Source organism: Lonchura striata, chromosome 33, assembly GCF_050655825.1.
Source record: "Lonchura striata isolate lonStrDom1 chromosome 33, ASM5065582v1, whole genome shotgun sequence".
Classification (NCBI taxonomy): Eukaryota; Metazoa; Chordata; class Aves; order Passeriformes; family Estrildidae; genus Lonchura; species Lonchura striata.
Genome location: NC_140735.1, coordinates 4177064 through 4204441, shown reverse-complemented (window position 1 = coordinate 4204441; position 27378 = coordinate 4177064). Strand labels below are relative to the sequence as shown.

Below are 27378 nucleotides of genomic sequence, written 5' to 3'. Positions count from 1 at the left end.
CGGCTCCGAGCCCTCTGCCGCTCTCCTTCTCTTTCTCCCGCGCACGCGCATTAGCGAAACTCCGCGCCTCTGTGCTCTTTGCGCCGAGACTGCCCGCGCCCCGCCCCTCCCCTTGGCTGCCGGCGCCATTTTCAAAGGCGTATGGAGGCGGCGTGGGCAGCATCCCCTCCCGAGCCGCGGCTCCCGCGGCTCTGGCTTCCCCCACCAGTCCCTGCCAAAAGAACTCTGCGCGCTGCTGCACCTCCGGTAGCGGGTCACCGACCGGCGGTGGCGGGGCGGGTGGGGAAGCCGCGGATTTTTGGGAGGTTTCCGCGGGGGGCCCCGGGCCCCGGCCCGCGGAGGGGGGCGACGCGCCGGGCCCCCCCGGATCCCCGCTCCTGGGCGGGTCACCCTCAGGGGTAGTTTGCGTTGCCGCTCCTACCCCTAGCTTGGGTGTAACCAATAAACACGTACGCGCTGCGCTCCACGTCTCCTGCTCTTCTATTGCTTTGCGCAGGGCTTTCTCTACTTTTCCCCACGCCTTAAGGCATTTGCCGCTGCCTGAGGATTTCGTGTCCTCGGCCAGCGCGGCTGTGCATTTTTCCCATATCTCCGGATGCAAAACATCCACAGGGCGTTCAATTGCCCCAAGCTCAAGCAGCCTTGCTATAGCAAGATAAAAGTCTTTGAGCTTACACTCAATTCCCCATTGCTTATGAACCTCACTTACGACCCTGGCAATGGCATCCATGATGATCGCGGGTCCTGGGACGTCTCCCTTGCCGAGAACACGGTTTCACCGGTCTGGCCGCTGCTCTTGTCCAGGCGACACCCGCTGCCCAAGCGAATTATTCCCGGGCTTCGGCACCAGTTATGTTGCCTTCAGGGGAAGGCAAGGCGACCTGGTTTCAAGGAACAGCACGGCAGCCCAGTCTCCCCTGGGCCACTCGGGCCAAGGACACACGCAGGCACCAGTGTGGTGGACGGTCGAAAGCCTTTATTATCTTATCTCATGGGTTTAAATAGTCTTGGGGGACTCTGCTACGTCAGGGGGGGTTGGTAGGGTCTCTAGGGTTAGTCAGGAGTGGAAAACTACTGGGTTAGGTGTGGTTACATTCTTTGGGGTAAATGGATAACATGTTGCAGGGTGAGAGGGGGAAGGGGTCTTTCTTTCCGTCACATCCCAAAATCTTCCGTTCGCCTGTCCCTATCTACTACACACGTGTCTCATAGCGACAAAATCACAAGCTGTAAGTGAACTTAAATGCTGATAAGAGTTGTTCTTTTACTAATTTGTGAAGCTTAATAGAAGTTATAAGCGAAGTTGAATATTGTTAAGTGTTATTCCACAGCTCTGTTTAGCTTTTAGGCTGTATTCCTTTTATCCTTGCCCTCACTGTCCTTTCCTCACACACAAACACACACAAACACACACACACACACACACACACACACACACACACACACACACAGAAACACACAAACACACTGACACCGGGACAGTTCTTGGCTCATTTCTGGTTTGATTGCCTGGGTTTTGTTTGGTTTTGTTGCTGCTTTGTTCCCTTGGTGTGCCTGAAGTGTCCAGTCAGGAGCAGAGTGACTCTTGCCAAGGAACTCTGTGGTGCTGTCGCTTAATATTAACTCGGTTTTATGCTACTCCCCTGCTGGGGATTTTTAAAGTGCTCTCAAGCCCTCATTCATAAGAGGGTGAAGGAGCCCATGCCAAGCTCTGGCCCTGGGGGCACAGGGATGCTGCTAGGGGGTCCCTGTCTCCCTGTTCCAACTTTGACGGCCCTGAGCCCCTGTCCCCGTGTCAGGCTCTGGGGTTGATCTCCTAGAACATCCTCAGGGGGAGGCTGCGGCGCCAGGGGCAGGGGGACCCAGAGGGACACGGGATCCCACGGTGCATGAGCAGCTTTGGACTTCTCTGGGAGGAACTGTGAGTGGGAGCTGGGTTGAAGTGACCTCCCCAGTAAGGTCACAGAGCCCCTGAGATGTCACACTGCCTCCTGTTATGTCACAGCCCACCCTGAGATCTATCATATCCCCTTGTGGTGTCTGAGCACCAATGCTGGTCTATCACTCTGTGATGTCATACACTTGTGTTGTGATGTCACAGAAGACTCTGATAGCACAAAGTCAGCCCGTGTCACTATCCTCTAGTGCAAGCAGGAATCATGATGGTTTGTTTTCCTGATCACAGAGTGCAAAAACCACATAGAAGGGATTTTCAGTATTAATCAAAACAAATGCACCTTTTATTGAGTGCCCACAGCAAATGCCGTAGAAGGATTAGAAAGGAGATAAAGGGTAGAAAGAGAGAGAGAAAAAGAGTGGAGAGGAATAGCTATGAATGGAGAGACAAAATCCTCATGCTCCAGCCCATAGTTCCCTCTTGACATGTCAAGGAGAATCTCAAAGACTTTAGTTAACTCAGGGCTTTTTTTTAATATGTTGAGGAAGCAGGTACAGGACAGTGGAGAATAAGTCCGTTGAGAACAAGTACAGACAGCCGTGTTCCAAACAGGACAAACCAGCCCCAGCTGTGAGCAGTACTCATTGATTCAGGATTGCTTTCCCTGGGAAACCAGTCTTGGTGCAGCGAGCACATCTGCAGGTAACGCTTGGCAGACATCCCGCTTCAGTCAGGCCATCGCCTCTGTGTTAAAATCTTAGGGGTCTCAGTCTCAGTCCTTGGGGGGGGCTTCAACCTCCGTCCTTGATGGCGGTCGTGAGGCAGATGAGGGATCTTCCATGGGGGGTCACCAAAGTTCTCCAAAGCGAGTGGTATCTGGCCAAGAGGTGGGCAAATTCATGGGGAGCAGGGATCCTGAAGCCAGTGTAAGTGTACAGAGCAAGCTGCTAATTGCCAGTCCCTGCTCAAAGTGGTGCACCGTGTGCACAGCACGCACACCTGCAAACAATCACTTGGCAAGCATCCACCTCAACCAGACCAGAACTTCTGCCAGGGTCTTCAGGGCCTTAGTCTCAGTACTTGCATGGATCGTGAGGCAGATGAGGGAAACTTTGGACTGTCTCTTACAGCCTGTGAAATCTCTGTCTGTTTTGTGATGTCACGGCCTGCTCTGTGATGTTACTCAGGCACCCAGTGATGTCACAACCCACTCTGGTGTCACACAGCCACCCTCCATGGTGGTGGAATTGGCTCTATGGCCTCACACCCTACTCTATGATATCACAGCCATATCTGTGACAACACAACCCCCTCTGAGATGTCACAAAACCCTCTCTGTGATGTCATACTGTCACTCTGTAATGTCACAGCACAAACTTTGACCTCACAGCCCACTCTATGATGGCATACAGCCATGCCATGATGTCATGGCCTGCTCTGTGTTGTCACACAGTCCCCTCTAGGATGGTGTAGTTGCTCAATGACCTCACACAACAAACTCTGTGATGTCATAGCCCAATCTGTGCTGTTACACAGCCCCTTTTTGACCTCATTACTGCTCTGGGCCTCTGTGACACAGCCACAGAGGTACCACTGTGACACAGACCCTCTGGGACACTGCACAGCCCCTGCCATTGCTGAGCCCCTGAGAGTTCTGTCTGTGCCATGCTCGTGTCTCTGGGATGCCCTGGCAGAGCCCCAGCCCTGCTGCGCTGTGCACAGGAGCTGCTCCTGGCCAGAGCTGTCTCTCTGCAGCGCTGCCCTTGCCAGGAGCTGCCTCTGGGCCAGGAGCCCGGCACATCTCAGCAGCACAGACACAGCCCAAGGACTTTAATGACCCTCTGGGGATTTGTGCTCAGGTCATGAACATCAGGCCCTGAGAGGGAGCTGCAGAAACCTCTCCAGAACTCCAAGTCAGAGTCCATCCCCAAAGTTTCCCTGAATTTAATGGGCCCCACTGAGGGACAAAACGGAGAAAGTGTCCCCAGGCAGGGCAGAGCAGAGAACTGGAGGCAGTGATGACAGGTGGGGACAAAGAGAAGACAAGTCTTGGTGCCCTGGGGCACAGCAGGGTCTGTGCCACCAAGGGCTGTGAGGAGACACCTTGTGCTGAGGCACTGGGGCCTCCTGGCACAGCCCCAGCCAGGCTGGGCACTGTCACCCCCTGGTCCTGCCCTCAGCATCCCCCACAGCCCACATCCCAGTGGCCTCAAGGATCTGCTGGAAGGAGTCCCTGGGGAGCCTTGGTCAGGAATGGTCCTCGGGGCTCCTTCATGCTCCCAGGGACTGCAGGTTCTTCAAAGGACTTTGGCTTTTGCTTTTGCCTTGGAGACTCTGAGAGGTTTGTGCAATCCTGGCCTCCAATTATCTGCTGTAATTAGTCCCTGGAGAGGTTTTTGTCAGTAAACAACAGAGAGTGGGCTCATTAACACTTCTAGGAACTCAATTATTTTAAAGTACTTGATGTTTCCCTTCTGATCCAGACTCTGTGAGAGGTTTGTGCAATCATGGCCCCAGTTATCTTTATGACCCCCATTAGCTTTAATGAGTCCTTTGAGAGCTTTGTACTGACACTCAGTAGGGCTCATTAATGCTTTGAGATACTCAAGGTCTTTAAAGTACTTTGGAATTTCCTTTCAACACTGAGTCTCTGAGAGGTTTTTGTGCCATCCTTGCCTCCCATTCACTCCTACAAGGAGTCCATGAGAAGCCTGTGTTGGGGATGGTGCTCAGTGGTACCCATTAATGCCTTGAGACACTCTGGGTTTTCCTGTGACTTTGACTCCTGGAAAGGTTTGTGCCATCTCCTCTCAGGCCCTGGGGTTCCAAGGCTCAGCTCCAAATGCACCACGGGGCTCATTAGGATCAAGCCAGTCCTGAAAAACCGTGGCTCTGCCTTGATTTCTCTCGCCTCTAGTGTCATTCATTTAGAAGTTTTCCTACAATATTTATGGAGAGATATTGCAAAGGGCTTCTAGGAAATATGTATTCCTGTTTTAAAGGGTGTCTTTTATTGCTGTTCTTATTACACAAGAGGAGATTACAACATTCAGTGACTGATATTGATGCTGGGACTCTCTTGAGGAGGTCTGGCCTGTTCAGAAGAGCTGTGCCTGGAGGTCTGACCCAGCATGGATGTGAAAAATGCATATTATATGGCTCTATGCAGATATTCACTATATGTGTCATGCTATATTGATTAGTTGTGCCGTATTAACATTTTAAGAGTATGGTAAATGTAGTTTTACAGTTAAAATGAAGCTTTAGTAGTTAAAATAAATATTATGTCAATGGGGTTTTATTTAAGGAATGAGATACTTGCTTTGAAGTAACTGTCACCAAATACCTAAATTTTCCATAGAAGACGAATTTATGGTTTTCTTATCAGAAAAAGCTAATTTCTTCAGGCCTTGCTCAGATTCAAAGACGCTGTGGTTATTAAAGGAAGCAATTGACACATAACAGGGAGAGGTTCTTGTTTTAAATAGAATGTATGCATAACCATGAAATATATATGAATATGCAACAGTGTATTGTTTCAAGGGTGATTCCTTTGTACACAAGGCATGCTTGTTGTGGTTTAAGTGCCAGAGAGCATCCAGAGTCCGTAATTCTTTGGTTTTTATTGTATTTCTATTGTCCTAATTTAAAATTTTATTACTCCAATTGTATTATAATTTTAATAATCATTTTACTATTATTAAACTATCAAAAACTCTAAAAACAAGCGATTGGCATTTTTCACAATGGACAACCTTGCTCCACATTCCCCATCCTCATCCTGTCTCTCTTCACTCACCTGGGACCTGCTTTGCTTGGAGAACTGGTTGCACTCAGGCAAAGTTGGCTTTTCCTTCTTTACTTTTTGTAGCAAACGAAAATCCTGAGTTTCCCCATTGAAAACAGACAGCTTCCTCAAGTGTGTGCCAAGCCCAAGGTGCCTCCAAGAGCATTGCAGACCTGCCCTGGGCCAGCAGTGAGGGTGGATCATCAGCCCAACCTGCACTGGGCCATTGCAAGGGACTCTTGCCATGGTCACTGCACTGACCCCACTGCTGGCTTTGGGTGCCATGGCAAGCCACATCTGTTCAAGTTTCCTTGGAAACCAGCCCAGGACCCTTTTCTGCAGCCAGGTTCCATGGCCACTTGCCTGCAGAGCTGCTGCTGCCCTTGGCTGCCGTGGCAGCCCTCAGGACAAAGCGGTGCCGGGGCTGTTCCAGGCACAATTGCAGTGCCACTCCTTGGTGCCACCAGGTGCCACAGCAACACCCACAGGGACCCATTCCTTAGTTTGGTGCCACGGCAACCAATGCCTGGAGGCGTTGTGATGGTTGTTTGCCATGGAAACCTGCCCTAGGCCGTTCCACAAGGCTGCTGTCACAGCCCGGAGCCAGAGGGGATCCCTTGCTGGGCCCTTGTGCCATGGCCACCTGCCCTGTGCCACGCTGGCCGGTCAGGCACTGCGGAACCAGCAGCAAACGGCAGTGCCAGGGCCAAAGGCCAGGTCAGGCAAACAGAAAGGGGCAGTGCTGGGCACTGTGTCCATGGCAGCCCTCAGCGGGTGTGACACCTGGGCCACCTGTCTTGGCAGGTGCCATGGAAACCCCTTGTTGGGACTGATGGCACGGACACTGGCACTGAGACACTGCTGGGCCGGGTGCTGAGCACAGGGCTGAGCACACTGAGATGGTTTTGCTCTTGCTGAGCTCCCACTGAGCCAAGGCCTGTCCTGCCCCTCTGGGCTACACTGGGGAGGGGCTGGGGCTGCGGGGAGGCTGGGAGGGGACACAGCCAGCACAGGTGAGCCCAGCTGACCCTGGGATACCCCAGCCCATAGGACATCCTGCTCAGTGTATAAAGTGGGGGGAGCAAGGAGCAAGGGGAACTTTTGGAGTGAGGGTTTTTGTCTTCCCAGGTAACTCTTAGGCAGGATGGGGTCCTGTTTCACCTGAGGGCAGGGTCAACACCAAAGACACAGGCACCAACTTAGCTTAAGGAACAGTGAAATACAAATCTGCAAAATATTACATAATACAAAATTTTAGATAATACAAATCTTCAAAATAGTACAAAAGTATAAGAAAAGTGAAGGAAAATATCATTAGAAAATAATTCCAAAAGAGAAGATGTTGAAATGATTATCACACAACTCTCTATTTCTTGTTGAAGGCTCTGGAGATTCTTTCTCTGCTTTCAGACAGGCTTGCATTCCCTAACAAGTCCTGCTACCAAATCCTGGTTTCCAAGGCTGGAACAGTGTCTCAGGTTCAGCTGTGTGTGTATTCAATTGCCATCTGTTAAAGGTGGGGGCAGTTATCATTAGGAAGTTAATTAGGAAGCTGACTTTATCTCTTCCATAACCAATCATCCCTCGGGAAATATCTTCTGCTAATGGGCCATTGAGTGATAAAAATGCATGACTGATAAAAGTGCATGACTGATAAAAATGACATCATCCCATTGTGCGATGCTCCACCCAGAGGGAGGAGCCAGCATTCCTACCTGGATATAATCTGAGCCTTGAAACACCACAGCCTGCCTTTTCCTACTGGATTCCCAGAAAAGCAGCTTTCAGCTCCACTGGATTCCCAGAGAAAGACCAGGCCCATCTCCACCACCACTGGACCTTCAGAAGAAAACTTCACCCTTCTTCAGGATAACTGCTTCAACAGAGACACAGCTGTCACTGCAGGAGGACCTCAGCCACCATTTAATGGGACTGCTGCCAACACCCTGACCCACAGGGTGTCGGACTCGGTCAGTAGGGGTTTTGTTGTTTGTTCTATTGCATTTGTATTTTAAAAATTTTCTTAGTAAAGGATTGTTTCCTCAGGCACAGAGGTGAATACCATCCTGTCTTTGTCCTTCCTTGCCAGACAAGGAGCTGAAGATGGAGACCAGGGAGGACAAATCCCCATGCCAGAACCTCATGGAAGAGGCTGTTTTGAGCGGCTCCATGGAACAGGAATCCAGCAAGGAGCAAAAGCCCCAGGGATCCCGCATGTGGAGGGCCTCCAAACGCAGCCCAGGGTGCTCTGAGGATGAAAGACCCAGCCTGTGCCAGGAAGGTGGACAGAGCTTCAGCAAGAGGTCAGAGCTGGTGGTCCATGAGCAGCTTCAGGATAGGGAGAAGCCCTACAAGTGCCTGGAGTGTGGGAAGAGCTTCAGACAGAGCTCTGACCTGCTTCGTCACCAGGTGATCCACACCAGGGAATGGGCCTACGAGTGTGGGGAGTGTGGGAAGGGCTTCAGGTGCAGCTCTGAGCTCATCGCCCACCAACGCATCCACACCGGGGAGAGGCCTTACGAGTGTCCTGAGTGTCCAAAAAGGTTTCACACCAGCTCCCATCTCCTTCTGCATGAGCGGATTCACACAGCCGAGAGGCCCTTCCGCTGCCCTGACTGCGGGCAGGGCTTCAAGCATAACTCCCACCTTGTCAGGCACCAGCGCATCCACACCGGGGAGAGGCCGTACAGGTGTCCCCAGTGTGGGAAGAGCTTCACCCAGAGGTCTAACTTGACCAGACACCAACGGAGGCACCAGTAAGCAAAGCCCTGCAAATGCCCCAACTGCAGGAAGAGCTTTGTGCTGCTCCAGATTTATCCCCCATTGGAGGACCCACATTGCGAAGAGACCTGGTGACCCATGTTCCCTGTGATCCATGCTGGGAAGACACCTGTCCCTTTTCCTGCCCCTGCCAATGACATGATGTGGGATCAAATGATGGGAGGGTCTGGCCATTGCATTGTAATTACATTCACTCCCACACTGATGTCATTGCCAGGGGCAGGAAAGGGACTCTCTCTCTCCCCCAAGGAGAAGGGCATCCTTTCCAGGAAGGAAGAAATACATGTCTGGGAAGAGACAGTCAGTGGTGATGTACTTTTCCCTGTAAATAGTTTTTCTTATGATCTCTGTGTTCAGTGTTGTTTCTGTTCCTGTTCAATATTGTTTCTGTTTCTGTTTGTTCCTTATGTGGTTCCTGTTCCCAGTAAATTGTTCTTAGCCCAGGCTCTTTGCCTTTTCTGTCTTCCATGGGATGCAGGAGGGCAGCGAGCTGCACTGCAGTATTACTGGGAGCAGGAAATTGAGGAGTCCCATTCCTAAACCCTGGCCCATGGAAACCAGGATTGTGAGCTGCTCCCAGCCTTGGTGGCCATGGCAACAGCCTTGGGAGTGAGTCCCTGCCTGGGGAATGCGGAAACCTCTTCACTCTGGTGCCCAGGGACAGGACTGGAGGGAACAGCTGCAGCTGAGTCGGGGCAGCCTTAGCTTGGATCTCAGGAAAAGGATTTTCCCAGAGGCTTCTGGGGCACTGCCCAGGCTCCCCAGGGAAGGGTCACAGCTCCAGGGCTCTCTGAGCTCCAGCAGCAATTGGACACCAGTGCCAGGCCCAGGCTGGCATTGTTGAGGTGTCCTGTGCAGGGCCAGCAGCTGGATTCGAAGATCCTGATGGATCCCGCCCAGCTCAGCCAAAGATTCTGTGGTTCTGGGATCCCATGACCCTGGGGATGGAAGTGCCAATGTTTGCCATGGCAACAGGCTCTGGCTCCAGGCCTGAGCTGGTGTCCATGGCAGCCACCCCTGGCATGGGGTCTCCATGGAACTGCCCAGGGACTGACCGTAGCAACAGGGGCTGGGGATGGTTGCCATGGAAACTGACCACAGCAACAGGGGCTGGGGATGGTTGTCATGGAAACTGACCATAGCCACAGGGGCTGGGGATGGTTGTCATGGAAACTGACCATAGCCACAGGGGCTGGGGATGGTTGCCATGGAAACTGACCATAGCCACAGGGGCTGGGGATGGTTGTCATGGAAACTGACCATAGCCACAGGGGCTGGGGATGGTTGTCATGGAAACTGACCATAGCAACAGGGGCTGGGGATGATTGCCTTCTTAGGATTAGATTTGTTACATACACTCAGAGGGGTTCCATGAGGACTTTCCGAGACTCTCCAGGCTGTTCAAGAGCTGGAATGTCACACGCACACAGACAGGGGCTCCATGGAGACCTCCCAGGGCTTTCTGGGGATGGAAAGGGCTGTGTGGTCAGAGGCAGTCACAAACATTCCATGGTGACATCCCAGGAGACCTTGGGCTGCAAAGGCACCGGTCAGTCACAGGCACTCACAGGGGCCCCACGGTGACATCCCAGGAGTCCCCAGGCTGCCAAACAGCCAGGATGTTCCAGACACTCAAAGGTGTTCCTGTCATGGGCAGAGTGGGAGCTTCAGGCAAAATCTTTATTTCTTTATTGGAGAAACTCCTGCTGAGCCATGCGGTGGAGAAATGATACCCAGCAGCCGCCCTGAAACCCCCAAATCCTCCAGAACCCCTAGACTTCTAAAATTTCTTTGAAGAGAGGAGCCTCTGAATGGCTGGATCCAATCCCAGCCCCAGACTTTCTCAGAGGTGTAAAAGATTGGACAGGTGGAATTGAACTTCAATGCATTTTGTCCCACAGGATTAGCAATGGAATACCAGATATATATTTCTAGAAATATAATGGAACAGTTCATACTGAGTGCTATCACACAGCACTTACAGGATGGCCAGGGTACCAGACCCAGGCAGCATGGGTTTTACAAAGGGCAGATCATGTCTGAGCAACCTGGTCTCCTTCTATGACCAGGTGATCCATCTGGTGGATGCAGGAAGGGCTGTGGATGTTGGTTATTTAGACTTCAGCAAGGCCTTTGATACTGTCTCCCACAGCACAGTCCTGGAGAAGCTGGCAGCCCACGGCTTGGACAGGAGCACTCTTTGCTGGGTTAGGAACAGGCTGGATGGCTGGGCCCAGAGAGTGGTGGTGAATGGTGCCACATCCAGCTGGGGACAGTCACCAGCGGTGTCCCTCAGGGCTCTCTACTGGGACCAGTTCTATTTAATATTTTTATAGATGACAGGGAGGAGGGCATTGAATCCCTCAGTAAATTTGCAGATGACACAAAGCTGTGAGCTTGTGTTGATCTACTGGGAGGAAGGAGGGCTCTGCAGAGAGACTTAGATCAGTTGGATAGATGGGCAGAGTCCAACAGCATGAAGTTTAATAAGTCTAAGTGCCAAGTTCTACATTTTGGCCACAAAAATCCCCTACAATGTTACAAGCTGGGGACAGAGTGGCTGGACAATGTTCAGGCAAAAAGGGACCTGAGGGTGCTTGTTGATAGCCGATATAATATGGGCCAGCAATGTGCCTTGGTGGCCAGGAAGCCAATGGCATCCTGGCCTGCATTAGGAATTGTGTGACCAGCAGGAGCAGGGAGGTCATTCTTCCCCTGTACTCGGTGCTGGTGAGACTTCACCTTGAGTTCTGTGTTCAGTTCTGGGCCCCTCATTTGGGAAGGACGTTGAGATGCTTGAGCACGTCCAGAGGAGGGCAACAAGGCTGGTGAGGGGCTTGGAACACAAGCCCTAGGAGGAACATTTGAAGGAACTGGGGTTGTTTAGTCTGGAGAAGAGGAGGCTTAGAGGTGACCTTATTGCTCTCTACAACTTCCTGAAGGGAGGTTGTAGACAGGTGTGGGTTGGTCTCTTCCACTGGGAAGCAACCAACAGAACAAGAGGACACAGTCTCAAGCTACGTCAGGGAAGTTGCAGATTGGATATTAGGAAAAAAATTTTCACCAAAAGAATAATAAAATACTGGAATTTTCTTCCCAGGGAGGTGGTAGAATCACCATCTCTGGATGTGTTTCAAAAAAGACTGAACATGGCACTTGGTGCTATAGTCTAGTTGAGGTGTTAGGGCATAGGTTGGACTTGATGATCTTAGAGGCCACTTTAACCTCATTATTCTGTGATTCTGAGAAATACAGCTCTGATGGATTCTGATCATGATTAGACAGGAAGATCTTAATCAATGTTATTTACTCCACAGCATAGGAGCTGCAACTATTAGGATATTCTGCTCCAGGAAGGAATTTTTGAAGTCAACAGGACCATGCTGGAGTGGTTTGAGCCCATTGCAGGCTAAGCCTCCTGCTCCAGCAGGAACTACCTTTCCTGTGCCATGAGCAGGGCAAGTCCCGCTGCAGGAAAAGCCCCAGGCCAGCCCCAGCACAGGGAAGGCCTCGAGCACAAGGGCAGAGTGCCATGCTGAGAGCTGTGGCAGGGACAACCTGAGGCACCAAAGGGACCTTGGCAGCAGTAGCTGCTTGCAGGGCATGGCCAGAAGCCTCCCTTGGCAATGCGGCCTGGTGGCCACCGCTGCAGAGGTGCTGCCTCAGGGCTCATTCCTTGCTGTGCTCTGGAAAGCCACTTGTGCTCCAGGAGTCTGACTGGGAAGCAATTGGCCCCAGCTCCTTGGCGACAAGATATTGGTGACAAAACTCTTCATGCCAGCAGAGACAAGGCAGGAGCAGAGGAAAGGGGAGAGCCAGGCCCAGGAGACAGTGCTGTCATCATCCAGGTGATGGCTGTGAGGTCACTGCTACTGCAGCAGCCTGGCTGCCCTCAGCAGACATTCTGGCCAGAAGCCTTGTGAGGTCACCCAGCACATCAGAGAATCCACACAACAGGAATTCCATCCTTGGGGAGGGGACGGCACTTCACTATGTCAGGTTGCACAAAGCTTCTGCACTTGGACAATTCCTGGGATGGCGAATCCACTTCTCTGTAAGAAAAACAGCTGCAGTTTTGTTCCACTTTGTCATAGGTCAGTGCAGGCGTAGTGCTAGGGCACCCATGAAAATATTTTCCTCTAATGGCTACTGTGAGATGTGACCAGAGTCAGAGCAGAGCAGACCCAAGCTTAGAAATAAAGAAAAAATCTAAATGTACCTACAACTATAATAAAAGGAACACTGAGAATTCAGAATGAAAACCTTCCAAAACATTCCTTTTTGCCCCACCCAATTTCCACCAAAACACAGTGAGACAAAATCTTAGGCCTTCAATCAAATAACCACCACTCAAATAAATCAATTCTCAGTGTTTCTCCACCCCTCTGTCCTGCAGGGGCTGGCCGGGTTCCATTCCCTTCACCCCCTTCCCTGTCCGGCACTCCTGGCCCACCTCAGCCTCGGCCGCATGGTTACCCCTCCCCAGCCCAGACTGTGGCTGGGCAGGGGAAGATTGAACTCTTCACTGACCGCAACAACAGAAGAGACTTCCCTTGAGAATTCTCTGCTTTTAATCCCCTGTGTCCTCTGAGGTGTGTCCAATGCCTTCAGTGGTCACACCAGGTGTCAATATTCAAATCTGACCACTGATTGGTTTGGCTATAACTTCCCAGGAAAACTCACTTTCTTGTCAACATATGACAATCCCTCTTCTTGATGTCTCTTGGAGTAATCCCGTCTGGACTGGGAGCTGAGATTTTACTCATCTCCTGCACATTTTTCTCCATTTCTTTTGCCATAACTAATTCTCTGAAAGCACTATTGTCAGTTTTCCCTTAATTTGGAAGTTCCCAAGGCTATCAAATGTTCCAGGTGTTCCTGCTGGGCCTTAAAAAGTTGTCTGGGTGGGATTTCACAGGACAAACACTATGTCATTCAGGATAATTTTAGGAAGTTTGGCCCTATCTAGAAGGAGCAGGTCCTGGAAGGGAAGAAAACTACTTTTCTTAAATGCTCTTCTTTTCATCCACTTTTGAAAAAGTCTTCATGGTCCTTTTTCCTGGCTCCCCATTTTGCTCTTTGCTTGCTTGCTGTTCTTATCTGGCTTACTGATTCAAGACTGATCAGAAGCAGTCCTCTGCTCATTGTTGAATGCATCTCCTGGTAAGAGCTTGAAGGCCCTTGGGAAGGTGTTAATTGTCCCAGCTGATAGCATTTCACTGAGGGTTCTGAGATAATGGGCCTGCAGCTGCCCCTCCCTCTGTCTCTTAGTGTTTCCCAGCTGTTGTTGTCCTTATCAGGGTGGTGACTCATCTTGGGATCTGTTTACCTTTCAGCCCCTGGTCTCCCAGGCGTCTGACTCCTCTCAAGATTCTTGTCCAAGTCCCTTCTCAGGCACACAGTGGCTCTCCTGGTTCCATGACTCATTCCAGGTTCCTTATCTACCTCCTCAGATGGTTTCTTGAGCAAAAATCTCCTTTTAGTGCTGATTTCTTTAGCTGTTTTTGCTTGTGATGTGTGTTCTTCAATGAGTTTATTGATTGTTTTTTTCCCCTCAAACTGGGCCTCCAATCTTATCAGTAGTTCTTCCTCCACTTTAGTCCAGCATCTTTTGTGGGCTTGGAAGTCTGTTTTGGGTGGGAAACAGCGACCATTTCCTGATTTCTCACCCATGAGTGTCCTAATCTTTTGGGTTGTCTCAGACCAATTTTTGTCTTGCAGTCCCTGCCACATACCTCACAGATCCACTCCCTGGCTGAAGCCATTTCTGCTGTTTCCCTGCATTTAGGAAGGTGACAAACAATGCTGTGATAATAACTCATCTCTTACTCACATTTAGCACACCGAAAACAAACCCTCCTTTTCCCATGGACTACCCTCAGATGTTCAATCAAGCCCAAGACACAGTTCACCCAGGAACCACAGGAAGGATAAGGTGGATTTTGGTCAGGAACAGTCATGGTAACGATGTCTGCCAGTGTCTGTTGCCTGCATTTCTATGTCTGAGCTGGGGATGTCTCTGGTAAAGTGTCCTTCTGCAGCTCAGAGGTGATGTTTCTGGTGTGCTCTCAGTCTCACACTCACCGTTTCTCTTCTCATTGTCAAGCACAAACATTTCCCAGTTCTCAGAAGGCAGGTCTTCACTCCCACACTTGGCCATGGTGCAATCTATTGATACACCTCAGGCAGCCTGCTCAAACCCTCCTAGCTTGCGGAAAAATGAACACATTCAAAGTTCTTCACTAACAAGTGCAAGTTATCAAACTCTAAGCTCACCAGAGAAGCCAATTCACGTTCTGCCAAACTGGGGGATGTTGAGGAATTTTTGCAGGACAATGGACACATTCAGCAGATGCACAATCCAGGCTTCTGGTAACCAAGTAATCAGTTCAAGGACCAAGGACAGTGAATCCTTGTAGACAGAAGAAGAGTCAGCAAGAATCAGCAAGTTGTCAGCGAACTTTGAGAAAGTGAAAAAAAAACAGGACTAAGGGTCGGCCAGATGACCACAGCAATACATGTGTAGAATTAGGTTATCCAATTAGCGTTTAGTCTTTGATTTGTGGACAGTTAGGATTGGTCAATGATGTATTAGCTAGAGGGACATGGACATTAGAACATTTAAATATATAGTTTTATAGATATAAAATATAGTTTTCTTTATAATAAAGTTTGCTTCACTAGATCACATGGATCATGGAGTGATGTCCCGTTTCTGATCCTCTGTGAGACATTCATTTTGAAGAATTAAGAATTTTAGGGAAGTTAAGATGATAGATAAATTAGATGTTGCTGAGTTAGCAGAAGTAGATAAATAGGCTTTGTTCATAGTTAACAGTAGCCGGATCCATTAAATCATTGTTTGTCAATTTATGTTGGGGTAGCTGTGCTTATCATTGAAAACAGAATGCGATAAACATGTTATAAATGTGAATCTCCAAGTTATTAGTTATTAATTTAATAAAATGTATTAAATGTACCAAATATAAATTTTGAGAAAAATGAAAAAAAGCCGCTATAACAGTGTGGAGCCCGGGATTGCCACCGGGTAAGACACAGGTTTGACAGATGCAGCAGAGTGTCCTCTATGCTTCACACCGACCGTCCTCTTTGACTGATTTTTACAAGATTTTTCTTGCCTGAAGCAGAGTCCCTTTTCTTCCTTTCTGGAGTGCATGTATTCATGTGGAGTTCTTTTCTCTGTGGCAAGTTGAACAATACATGTCCAGAGAGTGATGAACACCTGTGTTTGCAGTCCCAGAATTCAGTATTGAGATGTACTTCCCTGATGGCTCTGACTATCTCAGTCTCGGATATTTATCATGTATTTATCGTCCGGGTGTTTCTCGGACAACCTTGATGCATGATCCCTCTCTGGGCTGGCCACTTGTGTTTGCTTGTAAATAAAGTCCTCCCTCTCTTGTCCAGGTGGCTTTGACATGGTGTTGCAATCGCTGTTGCTGGCTTGTGCGATTTAAAAACTTCTTATAAGAGTATAACTTAACAGCAGATAACTATAAAATAGATGACAATTTTATTTGCACGAATTATCCTACACACATATAACAGTCCTAATGATTCCATGAGGCCTTGCAGTGTCACAATGGTCTCCATGGTTCCACAGGCCCCACAGTGTCATGTGACTCCTCTGTTCCATGAGTCCTGCAATGTCACAATGGACCTTTGGACCAATGGACCATGGGGGTTTGCAGTGTCACAACGGTCTCCTTTGGCTCCACAGTGTCCCAATGGAGCACTGATTACAGGCAGCCTCTCTGTGTTACCCTGGAGCTTTGTTTCCGTGGGGTCTCGCAGTGTCCCAATGGAGCCTTGGTTGGATGGGGCCTCACAGTGTCACAATGATGCCTACATTCCACTGAGGCACACGGCGTCACTAGGGTCCCCTTGCTTCCATGAGGCCCAGCAATGTCACAGTGGTGTCCATGAATCCATGAGGACTCACAGTGTCCCAATGGTCCCTTGGTCTCACATGGCCCCACAGTGTCACAATTGTCCTTTGGTTCCATGGTTCCTGTGCTGGTGCATTCCCCTCTCCCCTTCTCAGGCCACCCTGCCAGCTGAGAAATGCTCACTGGATCAGGGCCTTGGCCAGCAGCCCCTGGGCTCAGATCCTCTGGAGCTCATCACAGACACTGTCTGCTCCAGGCTCAACCCTTCATCCCCTGGGGAGATGCCAAAGCCTCCACAGGGAGCATTTCCCTTTGCTCAGGGGAATTTCTCACAGGTGCCTTGTAGTGACTCTTTGTGTCTGTGTGCACACAGGAGTGCCTGTGATGAGAGAAATGTGGCAGAAATGCTGCTCTCTGAGGGGTTTGATTGCCTTGGATAGCTGAGCCAGTCAAGCCTGTAAGTAAGGTTAAGTCATGTCACCGTGAATCTTAAGATTTTCTAAAGCCTTCTGAGTTTACATTCTGTTGGAGAACCTTCCCACACAATTTCTGTGTACAACAAATTGTTTACATTCTTTTATGGGGGTGGAGAAACTTGATGTACTAGTGGTTTGTCCAATGTCTTTGGAGAGGTGGCCCATTCACTCTCCAATCCAATGTCACCTTCGGGAGAGTATAAAAGTTGGAGTCAGAGAATAAACTTTTAGCTTTACCTTGCAAATAGCTGGTGGCTCGCATCGTGCTTTCACGTGTGTTGCCTTCAGGGGAAGGCAAGGCGACCTGGTTTCAAGGAACAGCACGGCAGCCCAGTCTCCCCTGGGCCACTCGGGCCAAGGACACACGCAGGCACCAGTGTGGTGGACGGTCGAAAGCCTTTATTATCTTATCTCATGGGTTTAAATAGTCTTGGGGGACTCTGCTACGTCAGGGGGGGTTGGTAGGGTCTCTAGGGTTAGTCAGGAGTGGAAAACTACTGGGTTAGGTGTGGTTACATTCTTTGGGGTAAATGGATAACATGTTGCAGGGTGAGAGGGGGAAGGGGTCTTTCTTTCCGTCACATCCCAAAATCTTCCGTTCGCCTGTCCCTATCTACTACATCTCCCCCCTCCTTTTCATAAGTAACATGAGGTAGTCGTAGATATAGGCACTGGAGTGAGGTACAAACTTGTAACTTGGTAAGGAAAAAAGGGTTTTTGGTAAACCTGAGTAAATCTCGCAAGGTGAGTTTCGAAGGCTTTTTGCAGCTGACTGTGTTCGCACTTTTTGGTTTACAGCATTTGTTGCTGGCCTACAAACAGAATGTTTGCCCGTTCTAGACGGGCCTGAACAAACGAGACTAGCTTGTTCAGCAGGCATGGTCCTATGGTAACAGCTAAAAGCAGTATTGCCAGTGGACCTACCAGGGCAGAAATTAAAGTGGTGAGCCAAGGTGATTGATTGAACCAGGATTCGAACCAGCTCTGCTGGGTTTCCTTGTCTCTCTTTCTTTGAGCCAGTCTATCTCGGAGTTCTGCCATGGAGTCTTTAACGACTCCTGTATGATCTGCATAAAAGCAGCATTCCTCTTTCAAAGCTGCACACAGTCTTCCTTGTTGCATGAACAAGAGGTCCAGTCTTCGCCTATTTTGTAAAACTACTTCTGAAAGCGAAGAGACTGATTTCTCTAGATAGGAGATGGATTTCTCGATCTTCTGCAGGTCTTCATCGATGGTCATTTGCAGCTGAGAGAGTCCGTGCTGTTGGGTTGCGATGGCTGAGACACCTGTGGCTGTACCAGCTGCTCCCAGGCTGAGCAGCATTGCGATAGTTATACCTGTGATTATTTCTCTTTTGTGCAGTCTGTCAGGTTCTTCGAAAAGGTGGTACACTTCTTCATCTGAGTGGTATAGGACCCTAGGAACAATCAGAACTTGGACACAGAAGTCAATAGAGTCATTAAATTTGGCAAGGAACACACAAGGACTCACTCCGGATCGCTGGCAAACCTACATCCCAGATGCGGATGGGACCACCCACTTACCGATTTTTCTGTTGGGCTTGACAACTTTAGTGCAGAAGTTGCCTTTTTGCTTTGCTAAAGTTGCATTACCAAAACATTTGCCTTGTCCTGTGATTTGACTCAGGGTGATTCCTCTGCGGGGAGTGTCCCATCTGCACTGGTGGGGGGCACTGGCTGTGGAGTAACTGAAGGGGGTGTCTAAAGCAATGCCTTCGTAGAAAGGGGGTTTAACATCATAACAAAGCCAACAGGAGTTAGTCAGGTTCGGTTTGGTTTCGTTTAGGGTTAGAAAGGTAGCTTCTAGCATACGAAAAATTGGGTTTGGATCGGACTCGGCTGTGCGGCTTATCTGGAATACATCTGCATGGCTAGCCGGGGTGTCGGTGACTTTTGGGGGCAAGGTTTTGGGGTGGGTTGTGTTTTTCCCTTTGAGCACATTCCTGATAACTTTATTGGGTCCTACTGGTCGAGGTGCTGGTGGTTGGAGTTTGATAATTCGTACATTCACCCACCTTCTCGGTCCTCTGAGGACTACTGTCCACGTTCTACCTGTGGTCTAACTAGGGTGGTCTGGCTGTAGAACGGTCATGTTATAACTTACACATCCCCGATATCTAGGCTGTGCATTGTGATCTCCGCAGCCAAAGGGTGCCCAGGTGAACTGTAAGAATTTGTCGGGCTCCTGTGGTTGCCACCCAAAACTGAAGCCCTATGACATGGTGGTCCTGACTGCCATAAAGGCGGCACGTCCCCCACACCTTCGGTGGCTCCTTCCCTATTTTCATGGCCAGGGCCACCCAGGGGTCCCATTCTGGGGCGTCCCCTGCTGACCCTGCGGTACGGGCGCTGCTTGCGGCGGTAGTGGGTACGAAGGTACCGCAGGCTGTGTTGCGAAATTCGCTGGTGAGGGTACGAAGCTGGCTGTCTCCTGTGGGGGTATGGGGTATAAGGGCGCCCCGTCCCACTGGGGGTTGGCATAGATGGGCTGCCTTGCATTTGCAGCGGGAGGAGGCTGGGTGCAGCCCGCACGCCCCCTCCCTCTCCCGTTTCCCTGGGGCCGGGACCTGCATTCCTTGGCCAGATGCCCCTTCCTCCCGCAGCTCCAACAGGCTCCTCTCTGGCGTGTTTGGGGTGGAGGCGCCGCGGCGGGCTGCCGTGTCGGCTGGGGACAGCTCACCGCGATGTGACCTGCCTCACCACACTTGAAACACGCCATGGCACTGGTCAGGGTGTGGACGGCTGCCTGAATGGGTGTCAGGTGTTCTTCCCTCACTACATGTCTGATCATGTCAGCCAGGCTGGCTCCGGCTGGCAGGGAACGTAAGATATCTTTGGTGACAGAGTTGCAACTGCTGGCGCAAGCAGTCAGCTACCACGGGGCCCTTTGCCTCTGCCGGCAGGGTAGAGGAGTCTATTGCTGCCTGCAGGCGATTTACGAACTGCGTGAAGCTTTCGCTCTCTGCTTGCCTTACGGAGGACCACGGCGACGGCTTGGCCACGACCCGGGAGGCTGCACGAATAGCCTCCCTGGCAGCCTGAGTGGTCGCCCTGACCTCCTCAGCCCGCATCTGCGTGGCTTGCTGCTGAGGCGTGATCATATCATCGTGCTTTCCCATAAGCCTGGATAAAGTCGATCTGTGTAGTGGCTGCCTCGCGCCAGATGCTTGGGCTAATAGCTTTGTACAATTATCCTCCCATTCTTGTCTAAATACAATCATTCCCGCGCCATCAAGTATCATGCGACCTATTCGCTCGCTATCAAAGGGAAGCAGGTCGTCATTACTAAAAAGACCATCAATTAGTGTGGAGACTATGGCCGAATTGATTCCTTTTTCTGCAATGGCTTTGACAATTGATTGTACATCTTTTGGGTTTACCGGGGCATATACCCTCTGCTGGTTCCCTTCCGGGCCGGTGATCCTCACTGGGAAGGCTTGTACGGCAGCCGCTGGGGACCATTCAGCACAGGCTATTTTTATTTCTCCCCAGTCGGTAAACTGGGCTGGTTCGTATTGTGGCTGCTTTTCGGTGCGGCTTAAAGCTTTACTTGGTTTTGTTTTAAATTGCATTGGCTCTATTCTCTTCGTCTCAGAGTCCCAGCCGGCTCCCGGCAGCTCTTCCGAGCTGCCGGAGCTGCTGCTGGACTCCGAGTCGGAAGTCGAGTGCCAGCGCACTTCCGGGGCTCGGTGCCGTTTTGCGCGGCTCCGACCCCGCTCCTCCCCCCGGGGGTGGCGCCGCTGCCGCTCCCCGGGCTCGCCCTGCCTCCTGCAGGGGTGGGTTTCTCCCTTATACGGTGGCAGTGTCAGGCGCGGCTGCCGATCGGCTCCGAGCCCTCTGCCGCTCTCCTTCTCTTTCTCCCGCGCACGCGCATTAGCGAAACTCCGCGCCTCTGTGCTCTTTGCGCCGAGACTGCCCGCGCCCCGCCCCTCCCCTTGGCTGCCGGCGCCATTTTCAAAGGCGTATGGAGGCGGCGTGGGCAGCATCCCCTCCCGAGCCGCGGCTCCCGCGGCTCTGGCTTCCCCCACCAGTCCCTGCCAAAAGAACTCTGCGCGCTGCTGCACCTCCGGTAGCGGGTCACCGACCGGCGGTGGCGGGGCGGGTGGGGAAGCCGCGGATTTTTGGGAGGTTTCCGCGGGGGGCCCCGGGCCCCGGCCCGCGGAGGGGGGCGACGCGCCGGGCCCCCCCGGATCCCCGCTCCTGGGCGGGTCACCCTCAGGGGTAGTTTGCGTTGCCGCTCCTACCCCTAGCTTGGGTGTAACCAATAAACACGTACGCGCTGCGCTCCACGTCTCCTGCTCTTCTATTGCTTTGCGCAGGGCTTTCTCTACTTTTCCCCACGCCTTAAGGCATTTGCCGCTGCCTGAGGATTTCGTGTCCTCGGCCAGCGCGGCTGTGCATTTTTCCCATATCTCCGGATGCAAAACATCCACAGGGCGTTCAATTGCCCCAAGCTCAAGCAGCCTTGCTATAGCAAGATAAAAGTCTTTGAGCTTACACTCAATTCCCCATTGCTTATGAACCTCACTTACGACCCTGGCAATGGCATCCATGATGATCGCGGGTCCTGGGACGTCTCCCTTGCCGAGAACACGGTTTCACCGGTCTGGCCGCTGCTCTTGTCCAGGCGACACCCGCTGCCCAAGCGAATTATTCCCGGGCTTCGGCACCAGTTATGTTGCCTTCAGGGGAAGGCAAGGCGACCTGGTTTCAAGGAACAGCACGGCAGCCCAGTCTCCCCTGGGCCACTCGGGCCAAGGACACACGCAGGCACCAGTGTGGTGGACGGTCGAAAGCCTTTATTATCTTATCTCATGGGTTTAAATAGTCTTGGGGGACTCTGCTACGTCAGGGGGGGTTGGTAGGGTCTCTAGGGTTAGTCAGGAGTGGAAAACTACTGGGTTAGGTGTGGTTACATTCTTTGGGGTAAATGGATAACATGTTGCAGGGTGAGAGGGGGAAGGGGTCTTTCTTTCCGTCACATCCCAAAATCTTCCGTTCGCCTGTCCCTATCTACTACACACGTGTCTCATAGCGACAAAATCACAAGCTGTAAGTGAACTTAAATGCTGATAAGAGTTGTTCTTTTACTAATTTGTGAAGCTTAATAGAAGTTATAAGCGAAGTTGAATATTGTTAAGTGTTATTCCACAGCTCTGTTTAGCTTTTAGGCTGTATTCCTTTTATCCTTGCCCTCACTGTCCTTTCCTCACACACAAACACACACAAACACACACACACACACACACACACACACACACACACACACACACACAGAAACACACAAACACACTGACACCGGGACAGTTCTTGGCTCATTTCTGGTTTGATTGCCTGGGTTTTGTTTGGTTTTGTTGCTGCTTTGTTCCCTTGGTGTGCCTGAAGTGTCCAGTCAGGAGCAGAGTGACTCTTGCCAAGGAACTCTGTGGTGCTGTCGCTTAATATTAACTCGGTTTTATGCTACTCCCCTGCTGGGGATTTTTAAAGTGCTCTCAAGCCCTCATTCATAAGAGGGTGAAGGAGCCCATGCCAAGCTCTGGCCCTGGGGGCACAGGGATGCTGCTAGGGGGTCCCTGTCTCCCTGTTCCAACTTTGACGGCCCTGAGCCCCTGTCCCCGTGTCAGGCTCTGGGGTTGATCTCCTAGAACATCCTCAGGGGGAGGCTGCGGCGCCAGGGGCAGGGGGACCCAGAGGGACACGGGATCCCACGGTGCATGAGCAGCTTTGGACTTCTCTGGGAGGAACTGTGAGTGGGAGCTGGGTTGAAGTGACCTCCCCAGTAAGGTCACAGAGCCCCTGAGATGTCACACTGCCTCCTGTTATGTCACAGCCCACCCTGAGATCTATCATATCCCCTTGTGGTGTCTGAGCACCAATGCTGGTCTATCACTCTGTGATGTCATACACTTGTGTTGTGATGTCACAGAAGACTCTGATAGCACAAAGTCAGCCCGTGTCACTATCCTCTAGTGCAAGCAGGAATCATGATGGTTTGTTTTCCTGATCACAGAGTGCAAAAACCACATAGAAGGGATTTTCAGTATTAATCAAAACAAATGCACCTTTTATTGAGTGCCCACAGCAAATGCCGTAGAAGGATTAGAAAGGAGATAAAGGGTAGAAAGAGAGAGAGAAAAAGAGTGGAGAGGAATAGCTATGAATGGAGAGACAAAATCCTCATGCTCCAGCCCATAGTTCCCTCTTGACATGTCAAGGAGAATCTCAAAGACTTTAGTTAACTCAGGGCTTTTTTTTAATATGTTGAGGAAGCAGGTACAGGACAGTGGAGAATAAGTCCGTTGAGAACAAGTACAGACAGCCGTGTTCCAAACAGGACAAACCAGCCCCAGCTGTGAGCAGTACTCATTGATTCAGGATTGCTTTCCCTGGGAAACCAGTCTTGGTGCAGCGAGCACATCTGCAGGTAACGCTTGGCAGACATCCCGCTTCAGTCAGGCCATCGCCTCTGTGTTAAAATCTTAGGGGTCTCAGTCTCAGTCCTTGGGGGGGGCTTCAACCTCCGTCCTTGATGGCGGTCGTGAGGCAGATGAGGGATCTTCCATGGGGGGTCACCAAAGTTCTCCAAAGCGAGTGGTATCTGGCCAAGAGGTGGGCAAATTCATGGGGAGCAGGGATCCTGAAGCCAGTGTAAGTGTACAGAGCAAGCTGCTAATTGCCAGTCCCTGCTCAAAGTGGTGCACCGTGTGCACAGCACGCACACCTGCAAACAATCACTTGGCAAGCATCCACCTCAACCAGACCAGAACTTCTGCCAGGGTCTTCAGGGCCTTAGTCTCAGTACTTGCATGGATCGTGAGGCAGATGAGGGAAACTTTGGACTGTCTCTTACAGCCTGTGAAATCTCTGTCTGTTTTGTGATGTCACGGCCTGCTCTGTGATGTTACTCAGGCACCCAGTGATGTCACAACCCACTCTGGTGTCACACAGCCACCCTCCATGGTGGTGGAATTGGCTCTATGGCCTCACACCCTACTCTATGATATCACAGCCATATCTGTGACAACACAACCCCCTCTGAGATGTCACAAAACCCTCTCTGTGATGTCATACTGTCACTCTGTAATGTCACAGCACAAACTTTGACCTCACAGCCCACTCTATGATGGCATACAGCCATGCCATGATGTCATGGCCTGCTCTGTGTTGTCACACAGTCCCCTCTAGGATGGTGTAGTTGCTCAATGACCTCACACAACAAACTCTGTGATGTCATAGCCCAATCTGTGCTGTTACACAGCCCCTTTTTGACCTCATTACTGCTCTGGGCCTCTGTGACACAGCCACAGAGGTACCACTGTGACACAGACCCTCTGGGACACTGCACAGCCCCTGCCATTGCTGAGCCCCTGAGAGTTCTGTCTGTGCCATGCTCGTGTCTCTGGGATGCCCTGGCAGAGCCCCAGCCCTGCTGCGCTGTGCACAGGAGCTGCTCCTGGCCAGAGCTGTCTCTCTGCAGCGCTGCCCTTGCCAGGAGCTGCCTCTGGGCCAGGAGCCCGGCACATCTCAGCAGCACAGACACAGCCCAAGGACTTTAATGACCCTCTGGGGATTTGTGCTCAGGTCATGAACATCAGGCCCTGAGAGGGAGCTGCAGAAACCTCTCCAGAACTCCAAGTCAGAGTCCATCCCCAAAGTTTCCCTGAATTTAATGGGCCCCGCTGAGGGACAAAACGGAGAAAGTGTCCCCAGGCAGGGCAGAGCAGAGAACTGGAGGCAGTGATGACAGGTGGGGACAAAGAGAAGACAAGTCTTGGTGCCCTGGGGCACAGCAGGGTCTGTGCCACCAAGGGCTGTGAGGAGACACCTTGTGCTGAGGCACTGGGGCCTCCTGGCACAGCCCCAGCCAGGCTGGGCACTGTCACCCCCTGGTCCTGCCCTCAGCATCCCCCACAGCCCACATCCCAGTGGCCTCAAGGATCTGCTGGAAGGAGTCCCTGGGGAGCCTTGGTCAGGAATGGTCCTCGGGGCTCCTTCATGCTCCCAGGGACTGCAGGTTCTTCAAAGGACTTTGGCTTTTGCTTTTGCCTTGGAGACTCTGAGAGGTTTGTGCAATCCTGGCCTCCAATTATCTGCTGTAATTAGTCCCTGGAGAGGTTTTTGTCAGTAAACAACAGAGAGTGGGCTCATTAACACTTCTAGGAACTCAATTATTTTAAAGTACTTGATGTTTCCCTTCTGATCCAGACTCTGTGAGAGGTTTGTGCAATCATGGCCCCAGTTATCTTTATGACCCCCATTAGCTTTAATGAGTCCTTTGAGAGCTTTGTACTGACACTCAGTAGGGCTCATTAATGCTTTGAGATACTCAAGGTCTTTAAAGTACTTTGGAATTTCCTTTCAACACTGAGTCTCTGAGAGGTTTTTGTGCCATCCTTGCCTCCCATTCACTCCTACAAGGAGTCCATGAGAAGCCTGTGTTGGGGATGGTGCTCAGTGGGACCCATTAATGCCTTGAGACACTCTGGGTTTTCCTGTGACTTTGACTCCTGGAAAGGTTTGTGCCATCTCCTCTCAGGCCCTGGGGTTCCAAGGCTCAGCTCCAAATGCACCACGGGGCTCATTAGGATCAAGCCAGTCCTGAAAAACCGTGGCTCTGCCTTGATTTCTCTCGCCTCTAGTGTCATTCATTTAGAAGTTTTCCTACAATATTTATGGAGAGATATTGCAAAGGGCTTCTAGGAAATATGTATTCCTGTTTTAAAGGGTGTCTTTTATTGCTGTTCTTATTACACAAGAGGAGATTACAACATTCAGTGACTGATATTGATGCTGGGACTCTCTTGAGGAGGTCTGGCCTGTTCAGAAGAGCTGTGCCTGGAGGTCTGACCCAGCATGGATGTGAAAAATGCATATTATATGGCTCTATGCAGATATTCACTATATGTGTCATGCTATATTGATTAGTTGTGCCGTATTAACATTTTAAGAGTATGGTAAATGTAGTTTTACAGTTAAAATGAAGCTTTAGTAGTTAAAATAAATATTATGTCAATGGGGTTTTATTTAAGGAATGAGATACTTGCTTTGAAGTAACTGTCACCAAATACCTAAATTTTCCATAGAAGACGAATTTATGGTTTTCTTATCAGAAAAAGCTAATTTCTTCAGGCCTTGCTCAGATTCAAAGACGCTGTGGTTATTAAAGGAAGCAATTGACACATAACAGGGAGAGGTTCTTGTTTTAAATAGAATGTATGCATAACCATGAAATATATATGAATATGCAACAGTGTATTGTTTCAAGGGTGATTCCTTTGTACACAAGGCATGCTTGTTGTGGTTTAAGTGCCAGAGAGCATCCAGAGTCCGTAATTCTTTGGTTTTTATTGTATTTCTATTGTCCTAATTTAAAATTTTATTACTCCAATTGTATTATAATTTTAATAATCATTTTACTATTATTAAACTATCAAAAACTCTAAAAACAAGCGATTGGCATTTTTCACAATGGACAACCTTGCTCCACATTCCCCATCCTCATCCTGTCTCTCTTCACTCACCTGGGACCTGCTTTGCTTGGAGAACTGGTTGCACTCAGGCAAAGTTGGCTTTTCCTTCTTTACTTTTTGTAGCAAACGAAAATCCTGAGTTTCCCCATTGAAAACAGACAGCTTCCTCAAGTGTGTGCCAAGCCCAAGGTGCCTCCAAGAGCATTGCAGACCTGCCCTGGGCCAGCAGTGAGGGTGGATCATCAGCCCAACCTGCACTGGGCCATTGCAAGGGACTCTTGCCATGGTCACTGCACTGACCCCACTGCTGGCTTTGGGTGCCATGGCAAGCCACATCTGTTCAAGTTTCCTTGGAAACCAGCCCAGGACCCTTTTCTGCAGCCAGGTTCCATGGCCACTTGCCTGCAGAGCTGCTGCTGCCCTTGGCTGCCGTGGCAGCCCTCAGGACAAAGCGGTGCCGGGGCTGTTCCAGGCACAATTGCAGTGCCACTCCTTGGTGCCACCAGGTGCCACAGCAACACCCACAGGGACCCATTCCTTAGTTTGGTGCCACGGCAACCAATGCCTGGAGGCGTTGTGATGGTTGTTTGCCATGGAAACCTGCCCTGGGCCGTTCCACAAGGCTGCTGTCACAGCCCGGAGCCAGAGGGGATCCCTTGCTGGGCCCTTGTGCCATGGCCACCTGCCCTGTGCCACGCTGGCCGGTCAGGCACTGCGGAACCAGCAGCAAACGGCAGTGCCAGGGCCAAAGGCCAGGTCAGGCAAACAGAAAGGGGCAGTGCTGGGCACTGTGTCCATGGCAGCCCTCAGCGGGTGTGACACCTGGGCCACCTGTCTTGGCAGGTGCCATGGAAACCCCTTGTTGGGACTGATGGCACGGACACTGGCACTGAGACACTGCTGGGCCGGGTGCTGAGCACAGGGCTGAGCACACTGAGATGGTTTTGCTCTTGCTGAGCTCCCACTGAGCCAAGGCCTGTCCTGCCCCTCTGGGCTACACTGGGGAGGGGCTGGGGCTGCGGGGAGGCTGGGAGGGG

General features: G+C 50.9%; 1 protein-coding gene across 1 annotated transcript; it reads left to right on the top strand.

Moving 5' to 3' along the window:
- The first annotated feature begins 7635 nt into the window (after window positions 1-7635).
- Window positions 7636-9493, top strand: LOC146764510 (uncharacterized). The gene has a single exon (XM_085564380.1). The coding sequence runs from the start codon at window positions 7788-7790 to the stop codon at window positions 8442-8444; it is 657 nt and encodes a 218-aa protein (XP_085420506.1). The 5' UTR covers window positions 7636-7787; the 3' UTR covers window positions 8445-9493.
- Window positions 9494-27378: the final 17885 nt, after the last annotated feature.